The sequence below is a fragment of the Culex quinquefasciatus genome, chromosome 3 (assembly GCF_015732765.1).
Source record: "Culex quinquefasciatus strain JHB chromosome 3, VPISU_Cqui_1.0_pri_paternal, whole genome shotgun sequence".
NCBI lineage: Eukaryota > Metazoa > Arthropoda > Insecta > Diptera > Culicidae > Culex > Culex quinquefasciatus.
The window spans coordinates 25,531,699-25,558,583 of record NC_051863.1 but is presented as its reverse complement, the minus strand read 5'-3'; the positions used below and the strand labels follow the sequence as shown (position 1 = coordinate 25,558,583).

Genomic DNA, 26,885 nt, shown 5'->3' with positions numbered 1-26,885 from the left:
GCCAAACAATCAAAATCGACAAAAAATCGACAAAAAAAACAAACCGTCCAAAATTACCAAAACGATAAAAATTGCCAAAACGACCAAAACAGCCAAATTGATCAAAACGGCCAAAATGACCATAACGACTGAAACGGTCAAAATGTCCAAAATGACCTAAATTGCCAAAACGACCAAAACGATCGAAATTACCAAAATGACCAAAATACCAAAACTTTCAAATCGACCAAAATGGACAAAACAACCAAATTGGCCAAAACGATCAAAATGACCAAAATGATCAAATCGACCAAAACGAATAAAAAGACCGCAATGACCAAAACGATCAAAATTGTCAAATCGATCAAAATGGTCAAAACGATCAAATTGGTCAAAATGACCAAATCGACCAAAATGACAAAAAAAACGGCCAAAATGACAAAAAGGACCAAAACGGCCAAATCGTCCATGCTGGCCAAAACGACCAAAATGAGCGAATCGACTAAAATTACGACCGAAACGGCCAAATCGACCAAAATGACCAAATTGACCAAAATTGCCAAATCGAAAATTACTTAAACGACCAAAATGGTTAAAGCGACCAAGTCGGCACAAACGACCAAATTGACTAGTTATATGATTATTGATAAATTTGAAAGTATAGTTGCAATAATATTGAATAAGTTACCGGAAAAAAACATAAAAAGTCAAAATGTTCGAAATGTTTAAAAATAGTGGAATTTCAATTCGTGAGTTTCACTACGTTTGAAAAGCTGAATGCATATTAAATGAACATCATCTACTTTGTTTGCTAACAATAGCATCAAAATACTCCCTGGACCAACTTAATATTCACACCAGTCCCTATAATCATATTAATTAGTCAAACTCATCCCCACACAAAAGTCGCATGTCAAATCACGGACACACACACGCACATTCCATCAACTTGTAGATTCGTGTCGCGCCATTCTATTCTAATCAGAGCTAAATAGAGTTATCTAAGCCCGATCTCACGCACACTAGCCCGTCATTTGTTTTGCTGGCCGGTACAAAATTTAACCTCAATCTTTTTCGTGTACGTACACGCAATACATGTGCACGTAGATAACTCTATTCCTGGTACACACACATATTCACAACAAATGCCATTCGTTTGTGATACTCGCCCTTTAACGTTCCCACCCGAGAGACACTCCCTAGAACATCACTCTAATCTGGGAAAATCCCCACGCATTTGTCTCTCTCTCTCTCGCTGTGTGTATGTTCTCAGCCGCGACTATTCTAGGCAGTCCACTTTTTGTGTGTACAATTTAACCTGTCGTCAAGCGTCATCTTCGTCGTCGTCGTCGTCGTCGCCATAATTGCGTCACACACACACGCGCTGCGCCAAAGCCCAATGGGATGGGTAAACTCACACGACAACGATCTTTCGTAATAATTGTTGCAGCTAATTGTCGGGGTCTCATCATCATCGCGCGCGCACACACACACACACATCACTCAAGCCAAACAGTAGGCTTTGACGCGATGCGTGTGACTGTCATGCGAGCCTACGCCTACTATGCATACAATGGCGGCCGCCGTCATCGTCGTCACGACCTTTTTTTCCAAACCCCATTGATAAGCCGAAGAACTTTGTCAAGGTGAATGACACACACTTACAACAACAAAAAAACGAGTCAAAGTGTGCGACGACCCCAACCTCAGTAAGTGAAAGCAAAACGAAAAAAAAAGTTCCTGCTCCAGGTGAGGCTCGAACTCACAACCCCGGCATCGCTCACACGAACAACGCGCCGCTCGCGCCGAGATTTCGGCCCGCACCGCGTGTACTGTCTTATAAGTACCGTGCGCTAACCAATTGCGCCACTGGAGCTGTGATGATGGACGCCGCCGGGTGCCGATGTAGCGATGGTATACTTTGAGGCGCCGGTGTTGGCGAACGCGCGAAAGGGGTTCAGCATGCTGCGATTCGGCATTGTCTTCGGGGAACGTTTTTTTTTTCTTTCTTTCGTTTCTTTCTCGGCTCTTGCAGTCAATGGTCAGTGGGGTGTTTCGGCGGAAGAAATTTCGGTGCGTGTCGTATCGTGTTATTGTTGTTGTTTTGGTTTGTTACTGAAAGAAGCAAAAGCAGGGGGGGAAACAATTAGCTAAGAATGCACACACAAACTAGAACTCTTGCTCTCGAGGGGTTTCGGGAAGAATGTGCTAATTAACGAGTTAGAACGATTTGTTGGATTGCAGGAGTGAACATTTAAGCAATTGTGTTATTTATGGATGCTGCACAATGAAATTTGGTGAATTGCCTTGATAAAAAAATTGCCTTCCCCACAAACCTTAAGATAGTGATTTCGTGAATAAATAACATTTAAGTGCACGTAAGTTTTGGTAGGATTGTCAGATCTTCATTATTTCACACCAATCACAGACAAGTAGATGTACACCTTTCGCAAACTAATTGACAATTTTAATGACCGGATTGACCAAAATTATCAAAACGAACAAAATGTGTCGACAAAATTGCCCAAAGCGACCAAAAGATCAAATCAATCAAAATGGCCAAAATAACCAAGTTGACTAACTCTGGTGTTTTGTTTTTTTTTTTTTTTTTGAAAAGGTCCAATAAACCAAATTTCCAGTTTGAAAATTTGGTTTATTAGACCTTTTAAACAATAATCCAGAACTGTTCAAAACGACCGAAATGACGAAATCAACATAAGTGGCCAAAACGGCCAAAATAATCAAATCGACCAAAATATCAAAATCGACTAAAACGATCAAAACAACCAAAATGACCTGATCGACCAAAATGGCCAAAACGACATAAACGACCAAAATTACCAATCAATTGATCAAATCGACAGAAATCATCAAATTGATCAAATCGACTAAAATGACCAAAACGATTATAATTGTCATAATGACCGAAATGATCAAAACGACCAAAATCATAAAATCGATCAAAATAGCTAAAACGATCAAAATAATCAAATCGATCAAAATGGACAAAACGATCAAAATGCTTATATCGACTTAAATGACCAAAATGACCAAATCAAATAAATCGATTAATATTTTCAAATCGACCAAATCAACTAAAATGACTAAAACAACCCAATTGACAAAATGGCCATGATGACCACAATGACTAAATTGACCAAAATGCCAAATCGATTAAAAAAATGAATTAGTCAACCCAAACGGCCAAAACGACAAAAATGAACATATCGACCAAAATCGCCAAAATGATAAAAATGACCAAAATGGTCAAATCGACTGAAAACCTCAAAACGACTAAAACGATCAAAACGATAAAAATGACTGAATCAACCAAAATTGCCAAAACGACTTAAAACACCAAAATGACCAAATTAATAAATTGATCAAATCGACCAACATGACCAACATTACTAAAATTACCAAAACGACCAAAATGGCTTGAATGACCAAAATGGCCAAAACGATCGGAACGATCAAAACGACCAAAGTGCAAAAAAATATAAATTTCTAGCCTGATTTAAAAAAAATTTAAACGAAAAATGTCCTTCAACATGTTTTTTTTCTAGTGCGTCCATTCCCGGGACAAAATTTTCGGGATTTTTTTCAAAACCGGGAATTCTTGAATCCCCGGATTTTTTATAATGTGTCCCAGGATTTCCCGAAACTGAAAAAAATCAAATTTTGGTCTGGAAATTAAGATCTTATCCTAAATAGAAAACATCCGCTCTATAATTGTTTTATAAATAAAAATTTGCTGCTCTTAGGTTTAGCAGATCTTCAACAATCAGTGTTTATGGGAAAGGTGTTCAAGTTAAATTTAAGTGCTCATAACTTTTGACGGGGTTGTCAGATCTTAAATACTTGTAGCAAATAGTTCTTTCAACAAACTTTAAAAAAATACCAGAGCGATCAAAAATATCACTTTTAACTATCTTTTATACTACAGTCGTGATATTTTTTTTAAATAATGTACACATCGAACAAAATGACCAAATAAACAAATCGACCAGAATGGCCTAAACGACTAAAGTGACCAAATTGACCAAAATGCAAAATTTGACCGAATCGACCAAATCGATTCGATTGAAATGATCAAGTCAATCAAAATTACCAAATCGTTCCTAAATACTAACTCGAACAAAATGATCGAAACGACCAAAACAACCGAAATTGCCAAAACGACCAAATTGGCTAAAACAACCAAAACAGCCAAAAACCTAAATGTCCACAGCGACCAAAATGACCAAACCGCCCGAAAATTACCAAATCGACCAAAATGACCGAAACAACATGAGCAAAACGATCAAAACGATTGAATTTTCCAACACGGCTTAAATGACCAAATCGATCAAAATGACCGAAATGACCGCAATTGCTAATACGACCAAAATTAGCAAATCGACCAAAACGACCAATATTATCAAACGATTAAAATTGCTATAACAACCAATACGACCGAAACGTTCAAAACAACCAAAATTACCAAAACGATCAAAATGACAAACATGACCAAAACGGCCAATATGACAAAATCGACCAAAACGATCAAATCTACCAAATCGACCAAAGTAACCAAACAACAAAAATCACTGAAATAATTAATACTACCAAAATGATCTTAATGACCAAATCGACCAAAACGATCAAAATTGCCATAACGACCAATACGACCAAAATGACTGAAATTACCAGAACGGCTAAAACGTTTAAAATGACCAAACGACCAAAAAGTCCAAAATTACCAAAGCGAACAAAACTACTAAAATGACCAAAACCTTCAAATCGGCCAAACTGACCAAAACGACCAAAACGCCCAAAATTACCAATACGACCAACAGGCCCAAAATTACCATAAAGACCCAAACCTCTAAAATTACTAAAACAATAAAACGATTAAAACGACCAGAATGACCAAAAATACCAAAATGGAAAAAAACGATCAAAATTACCAAATCGACCAAAACGACCAAACGTTCACAATGACCAAAACGATCAAAGTGACCTTAGTGACCAAAATCGCCAAAATTACCGAATCGACCAAAATTTAAAAAAAAAGATTGAAAATTTGAATAACTAGCCATGGTTATAACATTTGAATTTAAAAACTGGTTTGAAATGCTTTTAGCACTTGACCCGTTGTTTTTCAATATACAGTCGACTCTGTGGCTGTCGATCTTCTCGATATCAATATTGCTCCATCTATCGATGAATTCTTCAGTCCCTTCAAACTGCATACTTCGATTGGCTTTATTCCTCGATATTTTCTCTTGCTTGAAGGATCTCTTCCTCGACGGTCCCTTGGATTCAGTTTGCTTTAAAAATCTCTTCCGGTTGTCAATATTGTCACTATCTCATGGCTTGCATAGACATTTTTCTTTGCGAAACGAAGCTTTGAAGGGTGTTTGACATTAGTTGGTTTTTGTTTACTGGACGTTGCCATGATTCTCTCTCATAGCCGGGTACCAAGAAAAACATATTTTCAATCGAGTCTTCATTTTGCATCGTTCTGTAAACTGATGATTCTCTTCCTCGACGGTCCCTTGGATATTGACAATCAGAGAGTCGACTGTAATAGAAACATTAAAGAATTTTATTTTGCAAAAAATCTAAAAAAAATCAACAAAATATTGTTTTTGCCTTCCGGCTCTGGTTGGTGGGTAGGAGGGAAGAGGGGCAAAATGAGAATTAAAAAAACTAATTTTTAGCGTTATTAACAAAAAAATTATACATGTTTAGGCATACTATAAAATTTTGGCAAAATATCATCGATTTCATGTTTTTTCCCTCATCACTTACGTTTTGTATAGATCTGCGTTCCCAAAATTAAAAAATAGTTAAAAAGATCAACTCAGACTTTATTTGATTTGAAATATGCATAAATAAGCGCTTGACTATGAATTTAGAATCACTTATAACCGATTTTTCATGTTTTTAATGATAAATTCAATTTAATTAAACAACTTTTTTTTCGAAGTAACAAAAAACTTAAAAGTTTATAATATTTGTACTGATTTAAAATGAAAGTTAAAAAATCATTATCTCTTTCTAATATAATTATTTTCTCTGTAAGATTATTTTCAAATCCATTCATCAGTTTAAAACAAACCATTCGCGTTTATCAGCTTTGTGCTCAAGTCGTCGCGCACAAGCTGAACCATGCTAGACACGGGACTCAGCATGAGCGCCATTAAGTCGTCTCCGCACACCGAACAGGTGTGCACAAAGCCGTTGGACTTGTCTCGGTATAGATGCAACATGCAACACGACGCAGCTGAGCACAAAATTTGCAGTCGCGCATGGAAAATGCGAAAGTGCATTTTATTTTTTTGCTTCAGTTTTTCTTTTCATTATTATATTATCCACTCGTAAACAGTAGCTCCCTCCCCCCCCCCTGCACCTCCCCCTTCTAAACCACGTGGGCTGGGAGGCATTTTCTTGGAAAAGAGACGCCACCAGTCACGCGTATCCATGCGTCCAACCAGCCAACCAACGCGCGCGACCGAAGACTTCAACGCGGCGTCCAACGGCATGACATCCCGGAGCTCTTTGGCAACAATAACAACAGTCGCAGCAGCAGCAGGTAGGCTGGGTGAGGGTTTTCCACGTGAGTCAATCAGTAAACAGACCAATCAATTGTCTTCACGACATGAAGCTGGGGGTGCCTGCTTTGAAAAAGTAAATTAAGTTTTGAATAACTTTAGAAATATTTTATTGAACTCTTCTAATTTTCCAACTTCTCAATTTTTTTTAATTATGAAATGAAATAAGCAAAATTTCTAGCAAGTTCAATAAATTTTACAAACTGACCACCCTAAAACAACCAATCATCCTAGTAGGCATGGCAAAAGCTCGTCACGTGAGATGTCTTGCCTCACAGCTTTGTGCTTTTTGCGTACCGACGCCACCCACCCACCGTCCACGTGATCATCGAGGTTGCAAAAAAAAAAAAAACTAAATAAAACTGAAAAAGCCGAGACGCGACCGTTGACGCATGTTCATCGGCCCTGCGTTGGACGTCAATCATGTTTGATTGGGAAAAAGTCGGGAAAGTCGATTAGAGCAACAAGAAAAGTCGCTCTCTTGGTGGGTGGAAAAAAAAGAGCAAAAAAAAAAAATGCCAAAACACGAGCGCCAACACGAGAGCGATTTAGCGGACTACACGAGAGAGAGAAGGAAAAAAAGAGTCTAGGTAAAGAAATAAAATAAAACATGCAAGTTAGCAAGAAGGTAGGCATCAGAAGAAGAAAAAAAAGATCAGTAAAACAACATGAAAACAAAACAAACCGAGACACAACAAACACATTGCAAGCAAACAGACAATAGAGAGAGAGAGAGAGAGATGTTGGAGAGCATGTTTCGCAGCGAGTAGTAAGTCTATTGTATTGTGAGCCAGACTCATGCGGTTGATGAATTGACAGCTGAGCAATTCTCTACCAAAACCGGAAATGGATTTTATTTGTATTTTTTGATTTGGCTCAAACTTTGTGGGGGCCTTCCCTATGACCAAAGAAGCCATTTTGCATCATTAGTTTGTCCATATAAATTTCCATACAAATTTGGCAGCTGTTCATACAAAAATGGTACGTAAATATTCGAAAATCTGTAACTTTTGAAGGAATTTTTGATCAATTTGGTGTCTTCGGCAAAGTTGTAGGTATTGTTAAGGACTATTTAGAAAAATAGGTACACGGAAAAAATTTCCCGATTTTTTATTAACTTTTTCACAAAAACTCAAATTCCCAAAATACGTATTTTTGATTTTCGAGATTTTTGATATGTTTTAGGGACAAAATCCGCAACTTTTGAGCTATAGAGAAACATGGTCAAAAAATCTGCCGCCGAGTTATGATTTTTTGAAAAACTGGTGATTTTTGGAAAAAATCGAAATTTCATACATAAATTTTTTTTTCCTAATTTTTTTATGCAAAATTGAATTTGCAATCGAAAATTACTTTACAGATTTTTTGATAAAGGGCCCCGTTTTCAAGATATAGCCACCGAAAGTTTAATTTCAGCGAAATATTTGCAGTTTTTCGATTTTTAAAAATAGTGACCATGAGTGACCATCTCTAAAAATATTTTTTTTGAAAAGTTCAGATAATTTGCTATAAAATTGTCTAAGAGACATCGAAGATTGGACCTCTGGTTGTTGAGATACAGCGGCTTACAGAAAAAGAAACACGAAAATTGAAGTTTTCTAAGTCTCACCCAAACAGCCCACGATTTTCTAATGACGATATCTCAGCAATTAATGGTTCAATTTTCAATGTTAATACATGAAACATTCGTGAAATTTTCCGATCTCTTCGAAAAAAATATTTTGAAATTTTTTAAATCAAGACTAACATTTCAAATGGGCATAATATTCAATGTTTGGCCCTTTTAAAATGTTAATCTTGATTTAATTTTTTTCAAAATATTTTTTTCGAAAAGATCGGAAAATTTCACGAATGTTTCATGTATTAACATTGAAAATTGAACCATTAATTGCTGAGATATCGTCATTAGAAAATCGTGGGCTGTTTGGGTGAGACTTAGAAAACTTCAATTTTCGTGTTTCTTCTTTAGCCGCTGTATCTCAACAACCAGAGGTCCAATCTTCGATGTCTCTTAGACAATTTTATAGCAAATTTTCTGAACTTTTCAAAAAATATTTTTAGAAATGGTCACTCATGGTCACTATTTTAAAAATCGAAAACTGCAAATATTTCGCTGAAATCAAACTTTCGGTGGCTATATCTTGAAAACGGGGCCCTTTATCAAAAATCTGTAAAGTAATTTTCGATTGCAAATTCAATTTTGCATTAAAAATTAGGTCAAAAATTTTATGTATGAAATTTCGATTTTTCCAAAATCACCAGTTTTTCAAAAATCATAACTCGGCGGCATTTTTGACCATGTTTCTCTATAGCTCAAAAGTTGCGGATTTTGTCCCTAAAACATATCAAAAATCTCGAAAATAAAAATACGTATTTTAGAATTTGAGTTTTTGTGAAAAAGTTAATAAAAAATCGGGAAATTTTTTTCCGTGTACCTATTTTTTCTAAATAGTCCTTAACAATACCTACAACTTTGCCGAAGACACCAAATTGATCAAAAAATTCCTTCAAAAGTTACAGATTTTCGAATATTTACGTACCATTTTTGTATGAACAGCTGCCAAATTTGTATGGAAATTTATATGGACAAACTAATGATTCAAAATGGCTTCTTTGGTCATAGGGAAGGCCCCCACAAAGTTTGAGCCAAATCAAAAAATACAAAAAATAAAAATGGTCGAAATCGGCCGGTTTTGTAGAGAATTGCTCAGCTGATTTTCACTTTCAGACAAGATCAGTGACTCTTGAGTTAAACCTGCAAACATCTTACAGTATAAAGGTAAACTTTGGAAACTGTACAATTGCTAAATATTAATTTTAAAAATGTTTAATCATTATGCATAAAATTTCATTTCTCAGTTTACTGTTTAAAAAGTCTTACTTATACAGTAAAGAAAACCCTGGTAAAATAACATCTGGAAGGCGTACATCTATTATGTCAGAAAAAGTGTAATTTCCAAAAGTCTAAAAGAGGTTTTATTCAAAATTACATCTTCCACATTTTTGTACTGTGTAGTCCTACACTCTTTGTAGCAATTATTTTCATATTGGAAAGAAATTTGAGATTTTTGGAAAAACGTAGTTTTGAAAATTAGTTTTAGTTTTTTTTTTTCAATTAACAACATATTGTTTTTTTTTCATTTCAAAATAACCTTGTGAAAAATTTTATGTTCTGAATGTAACAGGGATGCCAGATGATTTTTTAAAATGTCTGTAAAAAAAGTCTGTGCACTTGTCTAAAAATCAAATATATCTACTTACAATCATTGAAATCCATCAGAAATTGTGTTTTAAAGCATTTGAGAACTAACTAAATAAGTTTCGGTTAAATTTTTTTGCAAAATCTTAATTTAATTAAGTTTTTTAAAAGTCTGTGTACCTCAAAAAATGTCTGACACAAGCTCAAATGTTTGTGAAACACAGACAAATCTGTGCATCTGGCATCCTTGGAATGTAATCTCTTCTTTGTAATCTTCTTTCAAACTTTTGTTGTAAAACTGTTGTTGCTCATTAGAGATAAGATTCAATTTAAACAAAAAAAAGCTTTAATGAAATAAAAAATGTTTTTTTTTGTTCTTTGTTGTGATTTGGATTTTAAATGAATTACTTTCAAATTTAATAAGTCTTTCATTAATAAATTTATTCAATATATTTTTATAAAAAACATGTTTTACAAATTGTGCTTGATGAAAAATAATAGGTCTATTCCCGTATTTGCAGAATTGCAGAATTTCTGCAGCTTCTGCAGAATTCTGCAGCCAGCATAAGTCACTTTTTTGCAGCACGTTCCCGTACTTTTCAGTTCACTCTCTTCATCTCTCTCTTTTGCAGAAGTTCTGCAAGGAGAGAAACCGCAACACTTTTGCCTGGGTAGCGCGTTCCAGTACTTTTTCTGCAAAATTGTACACAGTTGAGTGGATTTACTCAAATTGGGTATTAAAGTTTTTTAATTATTATTTGTAATTGAAAGAAATTTACCTCTATAACGGGGATATTATTTTTTATGCAACGTTTTATTTAAAAAATCAAGAATGTATTATTTATTGAGTAACTAGAAATTAATTATGCTTAGTTAGAAATAAATATTAGAAACAACTCAAATTTTGTACATTAGGTAAACAATTTTACAAATTAAAGTGGTAGGTACATTTAATAAATATGATTAAAAAAAGACAATCATAGGTTTGATATAGAAGGGACCATAACCACATGTTTTAATTGCAGATTGTTTGAAAGATTATTCATAATAACATAAATAAATTATGACTGGATGTCACATGAAAGAACAACGGTGACGCAGCAAAATTGACAATTTAAAAAAATCAATCCATAACTCAAATTTATTGAAAAACTTAAATTCAGAAATCTGGAAATTAAGAAATCCATAATTAAAAATATAAAAAAAACTAATATTTTTAAATTCAGAAGCTTTAAAAAACATAAATCTCATATTTGAAAAATTTAAAAATGCAAATAATTATATCAAAAAAATATAAAAAAGAGTAATAAATCACAATTTCAAAGCTTAATAATTCGAACAATTGTAAACTAAAAATTTTAAAATGTTTAAAATTTCAAAAGAATCTTAATTTTGAATTTAAAATAAAAAATAAAGGTTAAAGAAAACTGAAATAAAAAAAATAAAAGTTTGAATATTTATGAGTTCAGAACACCAAAAATTCAAAAACAGCAGTTAAAAATAATAAGAATGAAAATTAAAGAAATAATAATTTCAAAAATAAGTAAAACTAAAAAATTCTGTTAACCAAAAATTTTGAAACTAAAACATAAATAAATTAGATACAGTCCAAATTTCCAATCTCTAAATCCTCTAAATTTAAGTTTCTTACCTAAAATATGACTTTAAAAAATGTGTGTTTTTTTATGAATCAAGATTGCGAAGAATTTGAGAAATTAGGAAATTAAGAATTTAATAATTTGAGAATTCAGGAAGCATTCAAGAATTTTAGGGTTTCAGAATTTTAGTTTTGACAAAATTACATAATTTTTTTTTGTTCATATAAGAATACAAATGTTAAAGGTACAATTTATTTTTTGCCAAATAAATTTACCTATTATTTTAACACTACTAAATATATACTAAATTCAAAATCAATTTAAGATCAAAAGTTATTCCTAAACAAATATTTATTTGAAATTATTAAGCTCAAAAGAAATGTGTCTTTTAAAAGTTTTCAAAACAATTTGTTTGTATTATTTTGTGTTTTTGATGTTCTAGCCGTTTTTATCAGGTAACAAAAACACTTAAAAAATTGCTTTATCATTTACATCAATGAACTAAGCCTGAAATCATAAACATATAAAAATCGTTTTCAATAAAACCAGACATAATAAAAACTACCCCAAAAGCATTTATTATTACAACTGATTATAAAATGCTTGATTTCACCCAACTTGCAAATTTACTAAAATTTAAACAATTTTCCATAAAAAGCGAAGTTATTGCTGGTAAATGCTGTATACAAATTTTAATGCTTTGAAATTCGTATCGATTACTATGTATTCAACTTTTCATCAATTTTTACAAACAAATTTGGATTTCCAGCCTAAAATTTACTTTTTTTCAATTACGGGAATTCGTGGGATAAATTATTATATTTATTTAAATTATTATTATTATTATAGGAATTTTGTCCCGGGAATTCTCGGGATGGACGCACTAGCTAAAACTTTGGACAACGATTTTTTTGTTTTTTTTTTTATGAAATTTTGAGTGTACCTTTTCTATGACCAATTAAGACATTTTCAATTATTAGTTCGTCGTTACAAGTCTCCAATTTTGGCAGCTGCCATAAGGCTATTAAAATATTCAAAAATCTGTATTTTCAAAACAGGAAATTGCAGAAATCTTCATTTTTTGCCATTGAAAATCGGACATGATTCCGATGCTGAATTTTCGTATGTCATTCGTCCAAAATATGTTCACTTGTTCAGAGATGGTAAAGCATGACCATGACTCATACAGCTAAAAAATGAAAAATGATTTCAAAATAAATGATTAAAAATGGAAACTAAAGTACTTTTTGATTGAAAATTTGCTGTTACATTGAACAATAAAGTGAACAATTTTTTACCATTTTTCCAAGTTTTAAAAAACGTTTACCAACTTGAGCTGTAAAACAAGTTGGTGAAAATTCATTTGCCAGTGTTGCAAATTCTTTGAAAAAGTCATTTTTTTTTAAACGTTATCTAAAATATTTCCCAGAATAAGAGCGAAAATTGATGTTCTCAGCAAAATTTTCTTTGAAGGCTGGCCTTTTCAACTTTTCTGAACACATTAAAGATGTGACCCCATAAATATTAATATAAATTCTTAAACACCCTGACGATTGGTTCACTACAATAAAATCGTATGTTTTGAAATGCAATAGAAATAATCAAGAAAAAATTTCGTGTTCGATTTAATGTCTTAGGACTAAAATGTAGGTGATGGTCAGGACTATCCTAACAAGTTTTTAATGTTTGTTTTTCTTTAAGAAATTATATAAACTATTTGACTATTGTTTGTTTTAGAAGACCTTTTGCATTATTTAAGGAAGAAAAGCTTTGCATAAAAAATGTGAAGATTATTTTTGAAACAGTATTATATTTGTGGAACATCTTTTTTTATTTTTTTTTTTTTTGAAAATACACCCTTAATAGAATCTATAAGAATAATTTCTTTACATCAAATCTAATATTTTAGAATTTAAGGTGATTTTTTCGAACATGTTGTGCTCATTGTTGCCCATTTCTGAAATATTTTGTTCGCACTGTTCTTAAAATATGCAAAAAATCCATATTTTACATGTTCTATCGAACATTTCTGGCATGTTTTCATACAAAAATGTTATGTGTGTTTATATTCAAAATTTTCGGAAAAATATTTTCTGATCGATTTGGTGCTTTTTGCAATGTTGTAGGCTATGATGAGGAAAATTTAAAAAAGAAACATTTTTTTAATACTACCCGCTTATTAAAACAAATTCTCTAAGGGTGGATTTTCATGGATTTTTCGATGACCGACATCGAAAGCGGCTTTCGATGCTCGTGGTCATATTTTGCCGAAAACTCATTTTTATCAATCAGGTTAAATCGCAAAATGGTTTGGATTGATATTTTATGGTAGTATAAGCACAAACAAACACATACCCATCGCCGGAAAGTTGCGAAAAGGCGATTTTCCGACTTTTCATTTTCGATGCACGAGCATCTTTAGACGACCGACATCGAAAGCATACTCACGACCATGCTTTGCTAAAATGTCCGTGCATTGAAACTCGATGCTCGTTCAGTGCCTTTTTGCTACCTCAGCGGCACCCTAGACACAAACCTAAATAACGCTTTGAAACGCTTGGTACGGGATGGGAATGAAACTTGACGAAACAAATTCTATCTGTCAAACCAGACCTAGTCAACAATCAAAACAGCTGATTTTGCATGGTAAAATGAGGTAAAATAATCTTCTGGCCGTTGTTTTGCAGACGGAATCCGTCCACCGGTGGACGGATTGCTTGCCTAGGTTAGCAAGAGGAACTGATCCACCGGTGGCCGGATTTCTGGACATTGTTTTGCCGGAGGAATCCGTCCACCGGTGGTCGGATTTCGGTGCATTGTTTTGCAGGAGAAATCCGTCCACCGGTGGACGGATTTCAGGGCATTGTTTTGCAGGAGGATTCCTCCACCGGTGGATGGATCTCGGAGCATTGTTTTGCAGGAGGAATCGGTCCACCGGTGGACGGATTTCAGGGCATTGTTTTGCAGGAGGAATCCGTCCACCGGTGGACGAATTGCCTGGCCAAGTTGACAAGGGGAACTTGTCCACCGGTAGAAGGATTTCGGGCATTGTTTGTTTTTGCTGGAGGAATCGGTCCACCGGTGGCCGGATTTCTGGACATTGTTTTGCAGGAGGAATCCGTCCACCGGTGGTTGGATTTCAGGGCATTGTTTTGCAGGAAGAATCCGTTCACCGGTGGACGGATTGCCTGGCCAAGTTGACAAGAGGAACTGGTCCACCGGTGGTTGGATTTCAGGACATTGTTTTGCAGGAGGAATCCGTCCACCGGTGGACGGATTGCAGGGTTTTGTTTTGCAGGAGGATGGATTTCTGGGCATAGTTTTGCAGGAAGATTCTGTGCACTGATAGACAGATTGCCTGGCCAAGTTGACAAAGGGAACTGGTCCACCGGTGGATGGATTTCGGGGCATTGTTTTGCAGGAGGAATACGTCAACCGGTGGACGGATTTCTGGGCATTGTTTTGCAGGAGGAATCCGTCCACCGGTGGCCGGATTTCTGGGCATTGTTTTGCAGGAGAATTCCGTGCACCGTTGGACGGATTGCTTGCCTCAATTTTGCTTAAATTTCTTAAATTCCAAAATTACTAAAATTTCTTTAAAAAAATATTAAATTTTCTTAAACTTATAAATTTACTAAGTTTTTTCAAATTTCAAAGTTTTCTAAAATTTCAAAGTTTTCTAAAATTTCAAAGTTTTCTAAAAAATTTCTAATTTCTAAAGTATAAAAAATATATAAAATGTCTTTACTTACTTTAATTTCTTCAATTCCTTTGATTTCTAAATATTTCTAATTTCCTGAATATCTTAAATTTCTAAAATTTCTAAAATTTCTAAAATTTCTAAAATTTCTAAAATTTCTAAAATTTCTAAAATTTCTAAAATTTCTAAAATTTCTAAAATTTCTAAAATTCTAAAATTTCTAAAATTTCTAAAATTTCTAAAATTTCTAAAATTTCTTAAATTTTTAAAATTTTTAAAATTTCTAAAATTTCTAAAATTTCTAAAATTTCTAAAATTTCTAAAATTTCTAAAATTTCTAAAATTTCTAAAATTTCTAAAATTTCTAAAATTTCTAAAATTTCTAAAATTTCTAAAATTTCTAAAATTTCTAAAATTTCTAAAATTTCTAAAATTTCTAAAATTTCTAAAATTTCTAAAATTTCTAAAATTTCTAAAATTTCTAAAATTTCTAAAATTTCTAAAATTTCTAAAATTTCTAAAATTTCTAAAATTTCTAAAATTTCTAAAATTTCTAAAATTTCTAAAATTTCTAAAATTTCTAAAATTTCTAAAATTTCTAAAATTTCTAAAATTTTAAAATTTCTAAAATTTCTAAAATTCTAAAATTTCTAAAATTTCTAAAATTTCTAAAATTTCTAAAATTTCTAAAATTTCTAAAATTTCTAAAATTTCTAAAATTTCTAAAATTTCTAAAATTTCTAAAATTTCTAAAATTTCTAAAATTTCTAAAATTTCTAAAATTTCTAAAATTTCTAAAATTTCTAAAATTTCTAAAAATTTTAAAATTTTAAAATTTCTAAAATTTCTAAAATTTCTAAAATTTTTAAAATTTCTAAAATTTCTAAAATTTCTAAAACTTCTAAAATTTCTAAAATTTCTAAAATTTCTAAAATTTCTAAAATTTCTAAAATTTCTAAAATTTTAAAATTTCTAAAATTTCTAAAATTTCTAAAATTTCTAAAATTTCTAAAATTTTTAAAATTTCTAAAATTTTTAAAATTTCTAAAATTTCTAAAATTTCTAAAATTTCTAAAATTTCTAAAATTTCTAAAATTTCTAAAATTTCTAAAATTTCTAAAATTTCTAAAATTTCTAAAATTTCTAAAATTTCTAAAATTTCTAAAATTTCTAAAATTTCTAAAATTTCTAAAATTTCTAAAATTTCTAAAATTTCTAAAATTTCTAAAATTTCTAAAATTTCTAAAAATTTTAAAATTTTAAAATTTCTAAAATTTCTAAAATTTCTAAAATTTTTAAAATTTCTAAAATTTCTAAAATTTCTAAAACTTCTAAAATTTCTAAAATTTCTAAAATTTCTAAAATTTCTAAAATTTCTAAAATTTCTAAAATTTCTAAAATTTCTAAAATTTCTAAAATTTCTAAAATTTCTAAAATTTCTAAAATTTCTAAAATTTCTAAAATTTCTAAAATTTCTAAAATTTCTAAAATTTCTAAAATTTCTAAAATTTCTAAAATTTCTAAAATTTCTAAAATTTCTAAAATTTCTAAAATTTCTAAAATTTCTAAAATTTCTAAAATTTCTAAAATTTCTAAAATTTCTAAAATTTCTAAAATTTCTAAAATTTCTAAAATTTCTAAAATTTCTAAAATTTCTAAAATTTCTAAAATTTCTAAAATTTCTAAAATTTCTAAAATTTCTAAAATTTCTAAAATTTCTAAAATTTCTAAAATTTCTAAAATTTCTAAAATTTCTAAAATTTCTAAAATTTCTAAAATTTCTAAAATTTCTAAAATTTCTAAAATTTCTAAAATTTCTAAAATTTCTAAAATTTCTAAAATTTCTAAAATTTCTAAAATTTCTAAAATTTCTAAAATTTCTAAAATTTCTAAAATTTCTAAAATTTCTAAAATTTCTAAAATTTCTAAAATTCTAAAATTTCTAAAATTTCTAAAATTTCTAAAATTTCTAAAATTTCTAAAATTTCTAAAATTCTAAAATTTCTAAAATTTCTAAAATTTCTAAAATTTCTAAAATTTCTAAAATTTCTAAAATTTCTAAAATTTCTAAAATTTCTAAAATTTCTAAAATTTCTAAAATTTCTAAAATTTCTAAAATTTCTAAAATTTCTAAAATTTCTAAATTTCTAAAATTTCTAAAATTTCTAAAATTTCTAAAATTCTAAAATTTCTAAAATTTCTAAAATTTCTAAAATTTCTAAAATTTCTAAAATTTCTAAAATTTCTAAAATTTCTAAAATTTCTAAAATTTCTAAAATTTCTAAAATTTCTAAAATTTCTAAAATTTCTAAAATTTCTAAAATTTCTAAAATTTCTAAAATTTCTAAAATTTCTAAAATTTCTAAAATTTCTAAAATTTCTAAAATTTCTAAAATTTCTAAAATTTCTAAAATTTCTAAAATTTCTAAAATTTCTAAAATTTCTAAAATTTCTAAAATTTCTAAAATTTCTAAAATTTCTAAAATTTCTAAAATTTCTAAGATTTCTAAAATTTCTAAAAATTTTAAAATTTCTAAAATTTCCATAATTTCGAAAATTTCTTAATTTTTTTTTAAATTTCTAAAATTTCTTTAATTCTTTTAATTCCGTAAATTTCTTAATGTTTTTAATTTCTTTAATTTCTTTAATTTCCTCAATTTCCTAAATTACTGAATTATTTCTTTAATTTCTCATATTTCTTGAATTATTTATTTTTTTAAATTTCTAAAAAAAATTAAATTACTTAAATTTTTTAAAATTTTTCCACTCTATAGAGAATTTGCAGCTAAGCTAAAAGACACATGTCGCCACCTATGAACAAATAGCGTAAACTTATGATTTTTTTTTGAAAAATGTGTTTTTTCCTTCATAATCAACATTTTTATTAAACTTATGCCGGATTCGGATTAGAAAAATTATTTCCAACAGTTTGGTGTACAACTTTCCAATATTTGTTTGATTTTTCTATAAGAAAACTGTAAATTTAAAAAAAGATAGAAATTTGGACTATTTGGCAAGAAAGTCTGTCAAAAATCAATAAAAATTGTTGAATATACGTTGACACATCTGTTATCAACTATAAAACTGTTTGTTTCATTGATATATATGGGGAAACTCATTTTTAGTGTTCCAATACATGTTTTTTTTAAAGAAAAAGTCACAAATTTTTGCGTGCCTAAAAAATGATGTTCATTATTTTAAAGCAAAAAAAAATTCTCGTCTTTAGCAACCAGTTTCATTAAGATTGATGCAGGGAACCATGAGAAATAAGCGATTTTGTTCTTCAATCCAGCAGAAAGAAATACGATGTTTGGCAAGTAACCTCATTTTGGCGCCACCTACATTTGAAACACAGTCGCGCTGCAAAACCTCAATTATCTCTCATCTTTTTTGCATGATTTTTCGCAACGAACATGAGGCAAATGGTTTTATTTAATTAAATTATGTGCTAGTCTAATCATACGCCCTTTTGAAAAAGATTTATTGAACAACATCAGCTTATTTCAAAAGTTGTTCTGGAGTTCCGATCGCCACACAATGCTGCTTTGTTTACGTTTGAATCTGTCATTTTCCATCCTTCGTTAACTTGCATGCAAGTGTTCCTTATTCCGGAAAGTCGATTTTGGGGTTGTGTCTAAGCTAAATGAAGTAACGCAAGCCACGAGCATCGAGTTGGTTCGATGCTCGTGCTCTCGATGTCGTTGCACAATCCATGAAAATCCAGCCTAATAGAAATAAAGCGTCCAATTATTTTGTGTTTTGCCTTTCTCGCTAAACTGGTAGAGTAATTTTCAAATCCCAGGTTGTCTTTAATATTGCCTCTTTGATTTTTAATGTATTTTATTTTAAATGTGCTAAATTTTTAAAGCTTGAAATCATAGACTCATCATCTGGGGATCATCTGGGGATTATCTAGAATTGAATTTGAACAGAAACAACAGTTTTATAGTTTTTAAAATTTGATTTTATTTGGTTTAAAAATTAACCAGATTAGGTATGTTTCTTATAGATTTTTCATCATTATATTTAGAAATTAGTTTACTAATGGTGTTTTTCTTTTCATGTTGCACCCGAAATAAAAAAAATATCGAAAAATTGTGCCAAAAAATGGCATCTAAAACTCAGATGCTAGGACCTAGCCAGTAAAATTTAATATATTATATTTAAATTCAATTTACAAAACATAAATAAACGCAAGTATAATATCTAATATTGAAAAAAATAGCCAAGAACCATGATGTAGGGGTAAGCATGGTGTTGGAATTGTTGATAACAATGTTTCCTCTCACTTAATCGCCATGAAGGCTTACAAAAGAGTTTTAATTTCACCCTTTTGTGTCCAGTAGCCTAACATCCTTCGCAAAATCAGCATGAAACCTGGCTGGAAGTCGTTGCAATCAGTCTGTAACTAGAACCTTTTAAATCTTCTCCCACAAAACGACAAACTAAACCAAATCTAGAAAAGCAGCCGGCAAACAAAACCGGAAGCCATTCTGCTCCAAATCCTCCATGTAATCTTCATGATTTTTTGTTGCCTTCGCTTCTCCGACCACATCCAATTGCATTGTGCCCACCTACTACTGCCGCCAATTCAAAGTTGTGTTCAAGAAGCGCAGAAAAGCGTGAAAAGCCGCGCGCGACTTGTCCAGGTTGCCAACAGTATAGAAGTCGCCGCCGGGGCCATTAAACATTAGTCCGGAACAGCGTCGTCGGGCTGGGTGTCTTCACTCGTACGAGAGCGCCACGGTTCGTTGCCTTTTTACGGGCTCCGTTCGAGATATGACAACGCGAGACAAAATGTCCATCTAAATTCATAAATTTCTATCTTCTACTCCCTTTGGGAACGTTTGGTGGTGGTCAACGACATTTTGCATTTTGCTCGGGTTTTTAATGTCTTGTCGTGGTTTGAGCCGCTGGGAAGTTCTCTGGAGATTCAAAATTCGTTGGAATTGAATTTGAAATTTTTTAAAATGCAAAATTACTTGAATTGTTTTAATATATGCTCTTGTTTTGTCTGTTGTCTGTTGTCTGTTGTCTTTTGTCTGTTGTCTGTTGTCTGTTGTCTGTTGTCTGTTGTCTGTTGTCTGTTGTCTGTTGTCTGTTGTCTGTTGTCTGTTGTCTGTTGTCTGTTGTCTGTTGTCTGTTGTCTGTTGTCTGTTGTCTGTTGTCTTTGTCAATGCTGCTTGTTAATGGCTGTTGCTGTTGCTGTTGCTGTTGCTGTTGCTGTTGCTGTTGCTGTTGCTGTTGCTGTTGCTGTTGCTGTTGCTGTTGCTGTTGCTGTTGCTGTTGCTGTTGCTGTTGCTGTTGCTGTTGCTGTTGCTGTTGCTGTTGCTGTTGCTGTTGCTGTTGCTGTTGCTGTTGCTGTTGCTGTTGCTGTTGCTGTTGCTGTTGCTGTTGCTGTTGCTGTTGCTGTTGCTGTTGCTGTTGCTGTTGCTGATTCTGATTCTGATGCTGTTGCTGTTGCTGTTGCTGTTGCTGTTGCTGATGCTGATGCTGTTGCTGTTGCTGTTGCTGTTGCTGTTGCTGTTGCTGTTGCTGTTGCTGTTGCTGTTGCTGTTGCTGTTGCTGTTGCTGATGCTGATGCTGTTGCTGTTGCTGTTGCTGTTGCTGTTGCTGTTGCTGTTGCTGTTGCTGTTGCTGTTGCTGTTGCTGTTGCTGTTGCTGTTGCTGATGCTGTTGCTGTTGCTGTTGCTGTTGCTGTTGCTGATGCTGATGCTGTTGCTGTTGCTGTTGCTGTTGCTGTTGCTGTTGCTGTTGCTGATGCTGATGCTGATGCTGATTCTGATGCTGTTGCTGATGCTGTTGCTGTTGCTGATGCTGATGCTGATTCTGATGCTGATTCTGATGCTGATTCTGATGCTGATGCTGATGCTGATGCTGATGCTGATGCTGATGCTGATGCTGATGCTGATGCTGATGCTGATGCTGATGCTGATGCTGATGCTGATGCTGATGCTGATGCTGATGCTGATGCTGATGCTGATGCTGATGCTGATGCTGTTGCTGTTGCTGTTGCTGTTGCTGTTGCTGTTGCTGTTGCTGTTGCTGTTGCTGTTGCTGATGCTGATGCTGATGCTGATTCTGATGCTGTTGCTGATGCTGTTGCTGTTGCTGATGCTGATGCTGATTCTGATGCTGATTCTGATGCTGATTCTGATGCTGATGCTGATGCTGATGCTGATGCTGATGCTGATGCTGATGCTGATGCTGATTCTGATGCTGTTGCTGATGCTGATGCTGATGCTGATGCTGATGCTGATGCTGATGCTGATGCTGATGCTGATGCTGATGCTGTTGCTGTTGCTGTTGCTGTTGCTGTTGCTGTTGCTGATGCTGATGCTGATGCTGATTCTGATGCTGTTGCTGATGCTGTTGCTGTTGCTGATGCTGATGCTGATGCTGATGCTGATGCTGATGCTGATGCTGATGCTGATGCTGATGCTGATGCTGATGCTGATGCTGATGCTGATGCTGATGCTGATGCTGATGCTGATGCTGATGCTGATGCTGATGCTGATGCTGATGCTGATGCTGATGCTGATGCTGATGCTGATGCTGATGCTGATGCTGATGCTGATGCTGATGCTGATGCTGATGCTGATGCTGATGCTGTTGCTGTTGCTGTTGCTGTTGCTGTTGCTGTTGCTGTTGCTGTTGCTGATGCTGATGCTGATGCTGATTCTGATGCTGTTGCTGATGCTGTTGCTGTTGCTGATGCTGATGCTGATTCTGATGCTGATTCTGATGCTGATTCTGATGCTGATGCTGATGCTGATGCTGATGCTGATGCTGATGCTGATGCTGATGCTGATGCTGATGCTGATGCTGATGCTGATGCTGATGCTGATGCTGATGCTGATGCTGATGCTGTTGCTGTTGCTGTTGCTGTTGCTGTTGCTGTTGCTGTTGCTGTTGCTGATGCTGATGCTGATGCTGATTCTGATGCTGTTGCTGATGCTGTTGCTGTTGCTGATGCTGATGCTGATTCTGATGCTGATTCTGATGCTGATGCTGATGCTGATGCTGATGCTGATGCTGATGCTGATGCTGATGCTGATGCTGATGCTGATGCTGATGCTGTTGCTGTTGCTGATGCTGATGCTGATGCTGATTCTGATGCTGTTGCTGTTGCTGTTGCTGTTGCTGTTGCTGTTGCTGTTGCTGTTGCTGTTGCTGTTGCTGTTGCTGATGCTGATGCTGATGCTGATTCTGATGCTGTTGCTGATGCTGTTGCTGATGCTGATGCTGATGCTGATGCTGATTCTGATGCTGATTCTGATGCTGATGCTGATGCTGATGCTGATGCTGATGCTGATGCTGATGCTGATGCTGATGCTGATGCTGATTCTGATGCTGTTGCTGTTGCTGATGCTGATGCTGATGCTGTTGCTGATGCTGATGCTGATGCTGATGCTGATGCTGATGCTGATGCTGATGCTGATGCTGATGCTGATTCTGATGCTGTTGCTGATGCTGTTGCTGTTGCTGATGCTGATGCTGATTCTGATGCTGATTCTGATGCTGATGCTGATGCTGATGCTGATGCTGATGCTGATGCTGATGCTGATGCTGATGCTGATGCTGATGCTGATGCTGATGCTGATGCTGATGCTGATGCTGATGCTGATGCTGATGCTGATGCTGATGCTGATGCTGATGCTGATGCTGATGCTGATGCTGATGCTGATGCTGATGCTGATGCTGATGCTGATGCTGATGCTGATGCTGATGCTGATGCTGATGCTGATGCTGATGCTGATGCTGATGCTGTTGCTGTTGCTGATGCTGATGCTGATGCTGATTCTGATGCTGTTGCTGTTGCTGTTGCTGTTGCTGTTGCTGTTGCTGTTGCTGTTGCTGTTGCTGATGCTGATGCTGATGCTGATTCTGATGCTGTTGCTGATGCTGATGCTGATGCTGATGCTGATGCTGATGCTGATGCTGATGCTGATTCTGATGCTGATTCTGATGCTGATTCTGATGCTGATGCTGATGCTGATGCTGATGCTGATGCTGATGCTGATGCTGATGCTGATTCTGATGCTGTTGCTGATGCTGATGCTGATGCTGATGCTGATGCTGATGCTGATGCTGATGCTGATTCTGATGCTGATTCTGATGCTGATTCTGATGCTGATGCTGATGCTGATGCTGATGCTGATGCTGATGCTGATGCTGATGCTGATGCTGATGCTGATGCTGATGCTGATGCTGATGCTGATGCTGATGCTGATGCTGTTGCTGTTGCTGTTGCTGTTGCTGTTGCTGATGCTGATGCTGTTGCTGATGCTGATGCTGATGCTGTTGCTGATGCTGATGCTGATGCTGATGCTGTTGCTGATGCTGATGCTGATGCTGATGCTGATGCTGATGCTGATGCTGATGCTGATGCTGATGCTGATGCTGATGCTGATGCTGATGCTGTTGCTGTTGCTTTTGCTTTTGCGGCCAAAAATCAAAACATGTTTAGTGTTGACACTCCAAAGACTTCCCCCTCATTGCAACAAGATTTGAGGCTTTGTCTTTTTTGCCGGTTCAAGACGCCTCACTTTTGTATTCCACAGCGTTATTCTCCTGCTCCGGGGTGGATGTGTCACGTTTCGGTTGCCTGACTTTTGTCGAGCTGCTGCTGCATAATTGAGAGACCAACTTGGGTGACGGATAAGACGTCAACCTGCGAGTTCGTGTGTGGCGTGCCGGCCGACCGGGGTCTCTGAATAAAACATGATCCAGAAATGAATGCGAGACTACGAGTCAAGACACTTGTGGCCGGAAGGACCCACGACGGTGGCGTGCGTAATGGGTGGACCACATATGGATTTATGCGAAATGTCCGACGACCCCGTAAATCCTATGCGAAAATGCGGCAAACGAAGTTACTGACCCATCAAGCTTGGGGAGGTGTTTTGAAGCAGGTTGAGCGGTCGTAAAATAAGGTGATAACATATTTTGGGCACACAAATCTCTATTGTGGACGCAAAATCAGCGACGTGGAATGATGAATGGTGCAAGTTTTCAACGGCATTCATAATTGTTAGTCCATTACAAAAATGAAATGAATTAATAGAGAGGCTGTTCATCAAGTGTCGTTGACATAATCAGCGCCCTGCAAAAACCCCAGCGATCGGAAGTAGCCAATTGATCTCACATCAACGGTGACTTCCCCTCCCACGCCAAGACGCTGAACCTCGGCGGTGGGAACTTGTCCAATTTTGAGTGCGCGACCTCCGCGTGACCAAACAGAATAAACACTTCCCTACAATTCCAGAACTGCGACCCACCTAGCCAATTATCCGGGTGGTCAAAAAATAGCTAGGCCTCGTTAGCGCCGGTGACCAAGATGATCCATACCTCGGAGTCGTCGTCTTAATGATGTGTCGTCCCAAATGGCCCAATGACAATCGGTGAGGGGTAGGCTAGGGGAGGTTAAATAGCCCCGTAATGTGTGCTATTATCCAGTTGTTGCTCGACTTCACCCGGGTTGAGCGTTGATGAGAGGTGGGTGTGGATTGGCCGCGAGATGCGATGTTTTTGTTTCGAACTCTGGCTCGTTACGGCCAATTGGCACTGTAAAAAAATTGAAATACGAAAACAAACCAGTTGAAAATTTAAAAAGAATCAAAATCAACCCTCATGAAGACTTCTTGTGAGCCGAAACGTCAACCAAAAAAAATACGACCTTTTTCACAGTGTCACCTAATCAGCCTGACCAAGGTCAGAGTGTCGTGAGATTTTTTGTTTGTTAGCCCGTTGCTCCTCCAGTGAATCGCGAATCGTCGCAAATTATCGCCGCGATTGTTCGCGCAGGTTTGATCTCGTTATTGCTTGTCACTCACATGGGCACGTCATTTTTTGTTTGGACGATATTTGCGAATAAATGATGATGAAATCGTTGAGAGATTCATAAGCAATACAGATTCCGATTAATTATAGAAATATTTAACATTTCTGTTAGATTAATAGGATATAAATTAAAAAAAAAGTTATTATACGAATAAACCTCAAAAATAAACCCAACCTTAAACCAATGGTCATGGCACCACCCAGACCGCCCAGTTTATCTTTATTCCAGATTGATGAGTTTTACGACACGCCACTGGAGCTTCTTGCCACTGCTGTTACGCAAAAGTAATGAGAACCGCACACAAAAATTTCAATCTCTGTATATTTACCTAAGTAAGTTTGCCGCTGCTGCCGTTTTTTTTTTTTTTTTGGTTCGTTAAGGACCGCGCAAACTTGTCGGGGGATCTTTTTTTATTTTTCCACTGGTTCACTCTTGGAACCGCGCGCGGTTTTATTGCTCGACAAACATCGTTGCGTTCTTGGGGCCGCCGGGCGTACTTGATGGGTGCGTACTGACAAATCACAGATCACACACAACACAGTCCGCAACGCAAGTGGGGTAAGAACACTTTGTGACCCTTGGAAGGTTATGGTATTCCAAAGTTGTTGCTAAAAAATTACGAGATTATCGTTTTTACGACAGAATATCACATGATATTTTGTCAATTTAATCTATAGTTATATTCATGTTAACCCACTAATGCTTTCTTCAGTTCAGAGGTAATTTTAAGCATTTTTGTTCCATGAAAAACTTCACTTCTCTTGTTTTGTGTTTATTTTGAAATATTTAAATGAGCATTTTTCTTTTTAAGTTAAAATTGTTTCAAAATAATCCGATCTTCAAAATATTAAAGTGTTTTGGAATCGGTTTGAGCTATCCACAGCTTCACAGCTAGGAAATGTTCACAAAAATACGTATTTATATTAGGATGTAACAAAAATTACTTTTTGGCGGGAATTCAGGGGCTGGTTACGGTGGGCGTACTGAGCCCAAATCCCAAATATGAGCTTGATTGGACGTTACAGGAGCTGGTGCTTCGCCCTTCAATTTTAAATGGGATTTATGCCGTAAAAAAAGTTTTTTTTTCAGGATTGTCAATTTTTGAAATACTTTGGCCTTCAAACGCCACTATTTTGCTGAAACCTTGAATTTCGAAATTCCAAATCATTTTAGAGTAGTTTATGGGTCATACGTATGCTCGACCGAAAAAAATAAGGCAACGATTTTTTTCCGAGGCCTTCGGATAATCGTGTCTGGACTGTTTATGAAAATCTGTATCTTGAAATGCGATTATCTGACCTATTTGGTGTCTTGGAAAAAGTTGAAAAAATACACAATAAAATTGGTACTGGTACACTGAAAATAAAATCATTTCATTATTAAGTCGAATTCCTGAAATAAGTATTTATAAAATTCTCCAAATTTCAACAAACATCTTTTTAGACGCAGTACTTGATCATTAAAAATCTGGTTCCAGAGACATTAATTTCATAGATTACAAATGTGACTTTGCAAAAAAAACATTGAATTTTAACACCTCTGCTTTACAGTTATTTACTGTTTTCAAAGAAATAAGTTATTTAGTGTTATGGATCTTCATCAACATTCAGTTATTCTTTTAATAAAAAGCAGGCATACTTTGCAAATTTTCAGTCAGTTATACAAAATATTCAGTCCAATTCAGTTTTCCTTGTTATTGTTTATATTCCGAGCAATTCTCTACGAAATCAGTTGTTTTTTTAGAAATTTAATTATTGTATTTTTTAATTCGACTGAAACTTTTTTGGTGCCTTCGGTATGTCTAAAGAAGCCATTTTGCATCATTATATTGTCTTTATAATTTTCCATACAAATTTGGAAGCTGTCCATACAAAAATGATATATAAAAATGCAACAATCTGTATCTTTTGAAGGAATTTTTTGATCGATTTGGTGTCTTCGGCAAAGTTGTAGGTATGGAAATGGA

The 26,885-nt window shown here is 34.4% G+C and overlaps 1 protein-coding gene and 1 non-coding gene across 2 annotated transcripts; both read right to left on the bottom strand.

Moving 5' to 3' along the window:
- Positions 1–1,720: 1,720 nt before the first annotated feature.
- Positions 1,721–1,855, bottom strand: Trnai-uau. The gene is made up of 2 exons: positions 1,818–1,855; positions 1,721–1,756 (listed from the first exon to the last, which is right to left on the bottom strand). It is a non-coding gene; the product is annotated as a tRNA-Ile (tRNA).
- A 5,271-nt stretch (positions 1,856–7,126) lies between these two features.
- On the bottom strand, positions 7,127–20,715 carry LOC119768908 (ataxin-8-like; the record flags this gene model as incomplete). Its single annotated transcript, XM_038260697.1, has 3 exons — positions 7,127–7,134; positions 20,256–20,409; positions 20,593–20,715. Coding segments are annotated over 3 exons (285 nt in total), but the record flags the coding sequence as incomplete, so codon positions are not given.
- Positions 20,716–26,885: the final 6,170 nt, after the last annotated feature.